Source organism: Colias eurytheme, chromosome 23 (genome assembly GCF_061535395.1).
Source record: "Colias eurytheme isolate Ceu_HAF_F1 chromosome 23, ilColEury1 Martin Lab GWU primary, whole genome shotgun sequence".
In the NCBI taxonomy this organism is placed as follows: Eukaryota; Metazoa; Arthropoda; class Insecta; order Lepidoptera; family Pieridae; genus Colias; species Colias eurytheme.
Genome location: NC_143002.1, coordinates 1,117,164 through 1,128,956, shown reverse-complemented (window position 1 = coordinate 1,128,956; position 11,793 = coordinate 1,117,164). Strand labels below are relative to the sequence as shown.

General features: G+C 34.4%; 1 protein-coding gene and 1 long non-coding RNA gene across 3 annotated transcripts; one reads left to right on the top strand and one right to left on the bottom strand.

Moving 5' to 3' along the window:
* Positions 1 to 7,987: 7,987 nt before the first annotated feature.
* Positions 7,988 to 10,175, bottom strand: LOC149898114 (uncharacterized). The gene is made up of 2 exons (XM_090115394.1): positions 9,684 to 10,175; positions 7,988 to 8,733 (listed from the first exon to the last, which is right to left on the bottom strand). The coding sequence occupies exons 1-2, from the start codon at positions 9,904 to 9,906 to the stop codon at positions 8,027 to 8,029; spliced, it is 930 nt and encodes a 309-aa protein (XP_089971520.1). The 5' UTR covers positions 9,907 to 10,175; the 3' UTR covers positions 7,988 to 8,026.
* A 751-nt stretch (positions 10,176 to 10,926) lies between these two features.
* LOC149898113 (uncharacterized) lies at positions 10,927 to 11,793 on the top strand. Of its 2 annotated transcripts, XR_016458088.1 has the most exons (4): positions 10,927 to 10,964; positions 11,042 to 11,111; positions 11,195 to 11,304; positions 11,382 to 11,793. It is a non-coding gene; the product is annotated as an uncharacterized LOC149898113 (long non-coding RNA). The 2 variants fall into 2 exon arrangements; XR_016458087.1 differs by having other exon boundaries at positions 10,935 to 11,111.

Genomic DNA, 11,793 nt, shown 5'->3' with positions numbered 1-11,793 from the left:
CTTAAGATTCGATTGTAATATTTAGAAAAATAAAAATATAGACTAGTATTTTTTATTTTTTATTTCAATCCTTACTTATAGAAGACACGAGTAACATTATATTTATTTATATTTGATACTAGCGGTCCGCCCCCGCTTCGCCCGTGGTACCTACATGTTTACGTTTTTTTTTTCATAAGAACCATCCTCGTACTTCAAGGAATAGATTCCGCAGCGCAGGCGATGACAGAATTTTTATTAAGGAATTTTTCACACCTTGGGTTACATTATTGCATTTTTGGTAAGGATCTCTATTTTTTTTGAAAATGCAATATAGCCTATGTTGCTCAGTGAAGATGCAGCTTTCTAATGGTGAAAGAATTTTTGAAATCGGTCCAGTAGTTTATGCTTGAAAACCATACATACATAGTTACATAAATACATAATTACAAACCTTTCCTCTTTATAATAATTATAATATTAGTATAGATAGTATAGATGAACCATGCGACTTCGTCTGTTTTCAAAAGGATTTTTCATTGCTTTTCTGGTCCTATTTATCATAGCTCCTTTTAGCTTCGTATGTGAATTTGTCTATTGCACGCCTCATAAGCGAAGCGTTGAGGTGGGTACTACTGTCACTTCGCGCAAAACATCTGATTTTTCAAACTTAAAATGTCTTTATGTATCATACATTGCACTTGTAAGATAATACATACACACACATATTAATAAAAAACACTATTTTTAACATTCATGATATTTTTGATGTCATTTTTGTTATTTAAACTAGTTAAAAAACAGTTTAAAAAAGTTCTGTCTTGGACGTCCGTGTGTCTGTATGTGCGGATCCTTTTTCTTGTTAACACGATAGCGACCGAAATACTTTACTAATCGAGTCTTTTTTTTTCTCTTACGCTTGAGTATGCTCAGGAATAGAACCCTTTCATTTTTCAGGGTCTGATTCGATGTGGTTTAATTGTTATTAAATAAACAAAAATAATAATTAATAAATATTTATTAAAAAAAAATTATGAGGCGTGCACTTTTGGATTTTCCAAATTATCTATATATTATAACTAGCTGCTCCGCGCGGTTTCACCCCCATGGCTCCGCTCCTGTTGCTCTTAGCGTGATGATATATAGCCTATAACCTCCCTCGATAAATGGGCTATCTAACACCGAAAGAATTTTTCAAATCGGACCAGTAGTTCCCGAGATTAGCGCGTTCAAACAAGCAAACTCTTCAGCTTTATAATATTAGTATAGATACATTGTTTAAATCTGTCTAGCCCCGGAACCACAGACACAATAGAAAATCTATTGTGTCTGGGACTGATCGGGCCCATTGGGGCTCAATGGGTTAAAATATATCGCAGATAAATTGTAAGATGTTGCCTGAATAAACAATGGTCCCAAAATAAAATTCTTAATTATTTTATATAAGTTGTTTTAATGTTACTGTTCGGGAGATCCAGTCAAGAGCGGGACTTACAGGCGCTATGACAGCAGACGACGCCGTAGCCAAACTGTGTTTATGTATTCTCTTCAGATGATGCCGCACTTGGCAATTTGTTAAACTCGCGGAATTAATACCAACAATACCAGATGTATGTATCATCGCTCCACCTGAATCGGCTCCACATATCATCGCCAGTGAGCCGCAAGCTGATGAAACACATAACGAATAGGATCTAAATTGTCTTTCCTTCATCAAACAAACGTTGACTATACCTTTATATACTTGTAATGGTTTTTTTAAATGATACGTGGTGTCCACCGTTGAAGACACGTTCGTCACCCCGTGGCCAGCTACATACACCTCTTGTCCAATCAGCGTCTTATAATCTACTGCACTGATAACCGCATATTCAGATATATGTATCCTTTGTGTGCGGAGGAGGGAAATGTCAAGGTTGGCTAAATTATAATCGGCGTTTAAGTCGTATGAGGGATGAGGGATCACCTCCAGCACCTTGGAAAAGTTGCCCCGGAGTGTCGGTTGGTGTGACCCGTAATTAAGAGCATAATATTGATGTAGGGGTGGTGACTGCTTGCAATGAGCAGAAGTTATCGACCAAATTGGCGAAATAACGCTACACGTACAAAACGGGAGAAATTCATTATTGCCTTTCATATTTAATAGTCCGAAAATAGCGACGTATGGAAACTCTTCAATAATAACGTCCCGACCTTGAAATATTCGCCGCCCTGCTTCACACTCTACGCTAAATGCTACGAATAGGCAGTTTAATAAATAAATCATTTCAAACGTGTTTTACTAGGAATATTTATGACTATAAGTATTTATTACAAATAAAATGTTATGCGAAATAAAATTACTTTCATTCATATCGTATAATAAAAAGTGTTGTAATAGAGATAACACCCGTGAAATTCACCAGGGTGGCAAAGGACTGGTTTTTGGACATTTTCTAGTAGTCAACTATCTATCTAGTAGTTTTCTAGGAATCGAAGCTATAGGTACTCTCTGTTGCAATAGTTGGTCGCAAATCAGTATCTAATAGGCACATATAAAAAGTCGTAGGAAAGTCAAAAATTGTAATTGAATATTTTTTAAAAGAATATTTACGGAGTGATCTACAATAGATACCTAAGCCTAAAATATAGTTTTTACAATTTTTGTCTGTTTGTCTGTATGTATGACGTATGTCGAGGCTAAACTCAAAAATTACTACATGGATTTACTTCAAATTTTGTACAGAGGTATCTTGAGACCAGAGGAAGGATATAGGATAGGTTTAATCCCGGTATTCCCACGGGAACAGGAACGATGCTGGTTTTTCATTGGCTACGCGGGCGAAGCCGGTGGCGGAAAGCTAGTCTATTCTATTGTTTTCGTATCATATAGTGTATTAGTATGTGATTAGTATAATATTTATATTGGTTTAGATCAGTCAATATACAATTAGTTACATTTGAAGATTTGAATTGAAACTTCTTTATGCGAGTTAAGAGTAAAATTTCAATGTCGCCTCATGGCAATACCGTCACGTCGTGGAGTAAACCGACGATTTTGGTATCTTTGAATCTTGCCAAAGAAGTTTCACTTCTGATACGTGTGCTCAGCACACACTTTTTATTAGTTATTTACTAACCTCCATTTCAAAAGTATGTAGTTAAGTGTTGCAAAACAAAATTGGTAAATTTTCAATATTCGATTTTTTATAACATTTGCTTATCGCTAGAGTTAATATCCAACAATTCAGTGTTTCACAATTTTTTTATTTCTTCACACACTTATTGAGAACTAGTTACAGTCGAAATGTTTTGTTTGATATTCATATTGGTAGCTCAGAGCATACAGTGTGAAGCCGGACGGCGGATATTTCAAGGTCGCGACGTTGTTCTGGGAGAGTTTCCATACGTCGCCAACTGGGGAACTCTGATAAAACATGCCAAGAAAACGAAATTCGATCCTTATTGCACATGCAGCATCATTTCGCCTACTTGGGCAATATCTGCTGCACACTGCATGGAAAAACCACCCCTTTTGTCGGGAAATTATATCAACTACGCCTCTCATGTACCATCAGATTTAGGAAAGTTCGCTGAAGTACTTCAGGCGATTGCACATCCTAACTATGACTTCGACAACGAATATGCATTTCTGAAGAACGACATTTGTCTCATACGCACTAAACGTATTCAAATAGCGACATATGCTGTACTCAGCGCTGTTGATTATCTTAGTCTGATCGGTCAAGAAGTATTCGTAGCTGGTTACGGATCCACAAACGATTCTTCAAAAGTGGATTTAACGTTTTTCGTAAATAAGCCACTGCAAGTATTCAAGGGTATGGTTATTAAGTGCCTTGAAAGAAAAGCAGATGCGACTTTCAGTTCTGTTTGTTTTTCATCACCATGTGGCTCCCTGGCCATGATCTGTGGAGGTGATTCCGGTGGACCCGTGATACATACATCTGGGATCGTTGCAGTTAATTCTTGGAGCGGGAACGATTGTGAATTTTTAATTAATTTGAAGATGATTCATAAACATTCCTTAGCTCGAGCCGCATCTGGCGTCGGTTCACCTGTCAGCGCAGTGCTCGACTGGATCTCACACACAATCGCGAATACAGTTTGATAGTAATTGTTATATAATATAGTTTATTGTAATATATAGTTTTATTTCAAATGTTTTACGATTTAATAAATATCTTCTTTTTCTTACCGATCATAAAATAAAATCTGTGTTAGTTAGATTATTTTAGAAACTAAAAAATTTAACTGTTCTGATGCCATTTCAAAATCCTAGATATTAATCAATTTGTTACGTAGTCACTAGACAGTAATTGAAATATAACGATTACGTGATATGCATACATGCATGTGTGCATGATTGACCAAAAAGGCATCCATTTTATACAGGTCGCGTCCAGCCTCGATTTATGATAATTCTATAGTGAAAAACAAAGTAAACACTAAGCTTTAGCATGACTACAATATCTAAACGATCATGCATGCATGAGCATGATACCACGTAATGCATGTCATGCATTGCATTTCCGTCTAGGGACAACATTATATTTATTTTTCATGATTGAATAAAATGAGGTTGAACAAAAATAAAATCTTTATCATATTTATATTCTGATTTATTATTTTAATTCTTTACTTTCCTACTTACGAAACTTATTATCTATCTTATACTTAATACTATAAACCTGAAAAGAGTTTGTTTGTTTGGACACATCACACACTTATCTCGGGAACTACTGGTCCGATTTGAAAAATTATTTCAGTGTTAGATAGCCCATTTATCCACGAAAGCCATAAGGCTATATAATATATCATCACACTTATACGAATATAGGTAATATAGGTACCAATGTGGGTATAACCGCGGGTCACAGCTAGTATGAAATAATTACTATATCAACTAACAGAAAGACTATGGTTTCCTATAAAACTCATACAAAATTTTATTTCTAAACAATAAAATAATAATTATGTATGAATTGAGAGTAAATTGGCTACCTCAAGATTAACTGAACGAAAACATTTGTATTTAAATGAAAGCTAGTATGCAAAACCATTTGTGGTCTTATCATTATTACCTAGTCTTTCTCGTTATTTTTCTTTCAAAATCTGTATTTTATATTGAACTAGCGGTCCGCCCCGGCTTCGCCCGTGGTTACATGTTTACGTTTTCTCTACATAAGAACCATCCTCATACTTCCAGGAATATAATAAAAAAAGAATTATCGAAATCGGTTCAGCCGTTCTCGAGTTATGCGCTTACCAACACATTTTGCGATTCATTTTTATATGGGTGATTATACAAAAATGGGGTAACTCGATGTCATCAGCCAATTTAAACAAATTCTTATTATATTTTATTCAAATAACAATCTATTTTAAAACAATGAAGCGTCCTTTATTTGGTCACTCAATTTCACTTCTTTATTTAAAATACAAATGATTAAAAATAATAAATTAATACCTCAAACGTCAGTACTTTGGCATGTCACAACTCCGAAAACCAACAATCAAGTGACTATCGTTTAAACATTATCATCGATTTAAGAAAACTTACTAATTCACTACAATCTTTGATGTACATAGTATTATATACTACAACTTTCATAACGCAATGTTTTCCATTTTATTTAAAAAATAAAATTAAACTTTGTCATCGTTTTCACTAGTCAGTCCGTTGTGTGTTTTTTAAATTCGAAATTCTCGCTAAATATCACCAAGTCGAGGTCAAATCCCTGTCTAAGTATTAATGTTGGTAATGAAGTTACTTGTGCACCGCATATTTTGACGGCCGTCATAACTGTACCAGCGCTAGGGTTGTGTTTGTCCTCTAAAATCTTGCTGCGCCAGTCAACATTTCAGTCCTATGGTGAGTCGTTATTTTATTGTTAATCCGATTTTTATTTTCATTTATAAATGGTTAACTGTGATTTGTAAAAATATAGTTTGTTGATATTAGAAATTAGGCAAAAAAACCTAATTTGTGATTATAACCTCATATTAAGTCCCTTTTCATCAATCCGCTGGCATCAGTCCTTTGTCAGATATCGCGCCAGAGGACTGACGGGGCCCCATAGTACTGATGACTCTATCATTTTTGAGAACTTTTATCTTGATTGCTATTGGTATAAGCATTTCTATATTATATTTCAGTTAAAAACATCATGCGCCACGTTAAAAGAAACTGAATTTGACTAGGGAAGAAACATTTAAAAAAGAGTAGCAAAGAAAAGAGCTATTGAAACAAACTACTAATAATTTTATTAAAAAGATCTTATTTTCTTTTAATTATTGATTTTGATGCTTTCAGGGCATAGCTTTTTATATTTATCAGATAAATACGTATACGTATAATACTGTGAAGTAAAATTACCTCAAAATAACATAAAAGTTAATTAATATACTTAATAACATTATAAAAATGTCAAGGGGCTCTTATGAAAACTCAGATGAGACTTTCATTCGAGCCTTTGGTTTTTAATTTTATAATAATTAGTACTTTTAACATAAATATTGGTAGATTTTTAGGGCTCCGAACCTCAAAAGGAAAAAACAGAACCCTTATAGGATCACTTTGTTGTCCGTTTGTCTGTTAAGACGTTTTTTTGGAACGCGTGGAGGTATCAATCTGAAATTTATATTGGATACTCAAGATTAAGAACCCTTGGGGCTGTAAAAAAATCAAACTTATAACGCAACGCAATCAAAAGATACCTACATCCGTTAATACTGCAAATTTCCACAAAATTCAATATTCGCAAGGGAATAAAAAAACACACAGGATGCTTGCCGTGTATACAGTCTACTATAGTTTACTTCTACTCGGTAAATAGCAACATCTTATAACACAGATAAAGGAAAAATTGCTAAAAGTGTAAATTTTAAGTTACAAACATAATAAACAATAGGTTTGTTAGGAGTCCAACTCGCACTTGGCCGTTTTTTTGTTTCTATTGTTTGTGAATTACTTAAAATATCAAGTAAAACTAATTCAAAGTAGTAAAAGTTAAGTAAGAGAGTAAGAATATTCACGTTGCGTTAAATGTCAGAAGGCTGTTTTAAAAATTGAGACATTGTTTTTCCCAGTATCACATATTATTAATTATCATTTTTAAACATGTTAAGTACGTAAAAGACATGTGCCATTATTAAAACTGAGAGATTTGTAGTAATTTTCATTGAATTTCTTTAAGAATATTACAAGTTATAGTTTTTTATCAGTACCATGTTAGCCTCGTCAGTCCCCTGGAGGCCAAATCCAGAAAATTTAAAATATCTCACAATCTATTTAAAAAAGTGGCTGGCCCGATTTGGAACAATATATTCATTAGATTAGCTATCATATACACCCTAATTTGTATCAATCTGATATAAAAAATATAGTAAACAAAATATCCTCAAAAGTTACCCCATTTTTGTATAATGACCCATATATAAGAAGATATAGAAAAATTAATTGCATATACAAGTTATTATTTTCGTTTCTAAAATAATCTATCTAAGAGCCCCCGCAGACCACAGACTTTTTATCGGCCGATAGTTTAGTCGGGTTGGCCTGCTAGTACGCACACCGGTTCAACTAAACAGTTCAGTCGGTTATGAGTGCGCAAACTATCCAACAGTCTGCCGACTATTTGCTAGTTTCTAACCAATCGTTGAAAAGAGTGGTCGCACCGCACAATGAAAATTAATAAAACATTGCATAGAATTGTTATTATTGCTCTCATACACCGGAGGAGGAAAATTAAAAAGAGAGCTCGAGAGTATTGGGTGCATCCTATCTTTAGTGATAGATTATTAAATGGAAAATTTTACACTATGCATTCCAAATTACTCGATTACCCGAAAAAATTTTTCGCCTTTTATCGAATGAGCATAACTAGCTTCAACCAACTTGTCAAATTAATTGGACCAGGAATAGCGAAGGAGGATACAAATTTAAGACTATCTATACCTGTGGAGGAGAGATTGAGCGTTACGATAAGGTAAGATAAACCACAAAACATATTTTTAATTATTTATTATAATAATTCAAATGCCAAGTTTACAAGTCGTATATTTGGGAATCTTCTGAAAAATTTGTATAATATGACTCGGCTGACATGTTGGAATCAGCTGGTGATGAAACATTTTGAATGGTTGTTTGTGGTATAGTGGGGGATGGTGTAGAACCGGATGTATAAGCCTGAGATTGTTGTTGTGGCGGCAAGATGTTAGTCCCTCGTTGGTAAACAGGAAAAGAGTTTATGGGTTGTTGCAGTATGGTGTATGTTGGTTGAGAAAGAGGCTGAACACGCCTACCAAGTCTTATCTGTTTAAATACGTTAAGAATACTAATCTTAGCATCGAGTTTTTCATCTGCGGTTAAATTTTTGAGTGATGGGACAAGAGACAATGCAAAGTTTACATCTTCATCAACATTAGTCTCATTTAATGCTTTTAATATTGCTTCATCCAAATCCGTATTCTTCGAAACACGAGTTTTCTTCTGGCGAGGAGGTGCGGAAGGTGCGGAAGCGGATGGAGCAGTTTCTTCATCATCTTCCGCATTTTCTGAAGTATCCTGGGCCAGGTTCAGGTTACCTTCCGTTTGACGATTTTCCATGCATGGAAGTAAAAATAATAATTGTTCAAAGTATACGTATTTACGCCTCTTGACCGAAGCCTGCCCCGACTTTGTGTTCTTTTGTGCATTTAATTCTCGGCGAAAGCAAGTCCGTAAATTGGCCCATTTTTTTTGTATATCGCGGCCTGAAAAATAATAAAATATAATTAATTCATTACAGGTATCTGGCTACTGGAGCAAGTTTCAATTCATTGTCTTTTGATTATCTGATGGGAGCTTCTACAATACGAGATATTACAAAAAGTACATGTGAGCAAATATGGAATATGCTTCAACCGTTATATATGCCAACCAAACTAGAAGATGACTGGATTGAAATAGCAGACGAATTCTACAGTCGCACAAATTTTCCAAACATCATTGGAGCGATCGATGGCAAACATATACGGATGATACAGCCAGAACATTCCGGTTCATCATATTTTAACTACAAAAAGTTCTTCTCCTGCGTTTTGATGGCTTGGACAGATGCCGATTATAAATTTGTGTACATTGATGTTGGTTCTTATGGAACAGCTAGTGATTCGGAAATATTTAAAACATCAGAAATGGGTAAACGGCTTTCCGAGAATCGACTAAATATTCCTTTTGGAAGGCAATTGCCTAATGATGATGTCGGAGATGTTATTCCATTCTCAGTCGTAGGCGATGAAGCGTTTGGACTTGGAAATCATATATTACGCCCTTATGCAAAAAGAAATTTAAACTACACCAAGCGAATTTTCAACTATAGACATACAAGAGCTCGACGCATGGTTGAATGTACTTTCGGGATTCTAGCTAATAAATGGCGTATTTTTCACCGTCCAATTGACGTAAATATTAATTTTTGTGTTAAAATTATTAAAGCTTGCTGTGTCCTACACAATTATGTACGAATCAAAGATGGAATACATTTTAAAGACACTCTCTACAGTTGTACTATGAATAACTTCAATACAAATGGAAATAACCGAGGAAGAAATAATATGAATAATGTTCGGCAATACATGTCGTCATACTTTATATCTCCTGCAGGCTCAATTCCGTGTCAATATAATAAAGTGTAATGTAAATAAATAAAAATGTATCGTACCTTGATTTGTTTTATTTTGAGCACTAAGCTCATTCCAATCAGGAACAACAGCTTCGCAAACTTCCTCCCACAGTTTTTTTTTTACATTTACGTCACAGTACTCTTTTAGATTTTTCTTGTAAAGTGCAGGGCGTTTTTCGACTTCCTCGATCAAAGTAATGATCGAAGATTCCGAAATAAGCGACTGAGAAAGTGACGCCATTTTACACGCGCGGCCGACCATTCGCTGTCAAAGCTCAGAGCGAACTAAACTATCGGCTTAGTCGGCCGACTAAAAAATCGTCGTGTGTGCGCGTGTGGTAGGGAGTCAATACTGATTATACAGTCGGCCGATAGTTTACCGACAGTTTAGTTTGAATTGAATCGGGAAGCCCATCAAACTTGTTTATCGGCCGATACCTAATCGTCATAGTGTGCGCATTTGCTTACATCTGCGTACTGATTAAGAGCCCGACCAAACTATCTGCCGATAAAAAGTCTGTGGTCTGCGGGGGCTCTAATACCGAATTTATTTTATGACCGGTAAGAAAAAGAAGATACTAAAGAAATCGTAAAACATTTGAAATTAAACTATATAATACATATTACAATATTACGATAAACTATATTACTATCAAACTGGGCCCCAAGTCTGCTATTTTTTATAAATTCGTCATTCCAACACGATCCCATTGTCATTTTGATAAAAGTTTGTAATCTGCTAAATTCATAATGGTCGATCAGTGGTCGGTCAGTGGTCTCGTAATGGAATCGTGGCAGAATGACATTGTCGTATTGCCATTATTATAAAACCCGGTAGTAGAAATGATTTTCGAAAAACTACTACTAAATTTTAACATTTACTCATGCCAGATTTCATTTTTAAACATTTTTACATATTATTTAATAATGTTATAAGCAATCTGAAGTAGTAAGAAGTTCGTAAATAGCAAAAACATTAAAATGTGTAACGCGGATAAAAGTGAAACTCAATAATGTTTTATCTGTTTAGCTGTCAAAGTCAAATGTGACATTACTACTTGTTTACAATTCTAGCGGCCGGTGTTTAGCTATTTATTTTCATTGTGTTTTATTTATTTATAATATTGAAAAATGGTGCTAATAGAGCAAATTTCGGCTCTAATTGATTTTTTGGAAAACCACCAAGACCTGGCGCTTGGCTACTGCAGCCGCACCAATGAAGGGCGAAGTTTAAGCAAAAGATATTGGATGGAATGCGCCCAAATTTTAAATTCCATATCGATGGACTGCCCCAATAAAACTCCCGCAGAATGGCGCACAGTAAGTACCTATATACAGTATTATTTAATAATAGGTATGCAAAATGTATCATTAATATAATTTTTGCACTTTTTTAGTTCTACAATGAATACAAAAGCAAAACCTTAAAGAAAATTAAATCACAGAAGAGTGAAATAAGTGCAACAGGTAAGCAATTCTTTTCTTCTGGCAGCCTTGCTGAATTATAGTGGAAAGCATATAGTAATAATATTGTATAATTTGCATTTAAGGTTAAGGTAAAGGGCGAAGTTTAAGCAAAAGATATTGGATGGAATGCGCCCAAATTTTAAATTCCATATCGGTGGACTGCCCCAATAAAACTCCCGCAGAATGGCGCACAGTAAGTACCTATATACAGTATTATTTAATAATAGGTATGCAAAATGTATCATTAATATAATTTTTGCACTTTTTTAGTTCTACAATGAATACAAAAGCAAAACCTTAAAGAAAATTAAATCACAGAAGAGTGAAATAAGTGCAACAGGTAAGCAATTCTTTTCTTCTGGCAGCCTTGCTGAATTATAGTGGAAAGCATATAGTAATAATATTGTATAATTTGCATTTAAGGTAAGTTAATGCAGTACTCGGGGTAGCGTATTTTCTTCGATTATTATTTTGTAGATCACACCCCAAGTGTTAATCAGTATTGCCTACGTTTTTTTATGTATAGATTTTATTTAAGTTGTATGTTATTCGTTTTTTGTTATTTTGATTTTGTATAAATTTATATTTTATACCTATAGATTTTCTTTAAAAATGAAAAAATGTATTACTTACTGTCACCATTAGTTGAATAATATAATCATGTTAATAAAATAATTTTAGT

Bases quoted from the DNA above. Each gene is read 5' to 3' on its own strand.
- LOC149898114 (XM_090115394.1), bottom strand. From the start codon at position 9,906: ATGGTCGGCCGCGCGTGTAAAATGGCGTCACTTTCTCAGTCGCTTATT. The intron at 8,734-9,683 runs GTACGATACATT...ATTATTTTTCAG, and splicing joins TCAAAATAAAACAAATCAAG to GCCGCGATATACAAAAAAAA.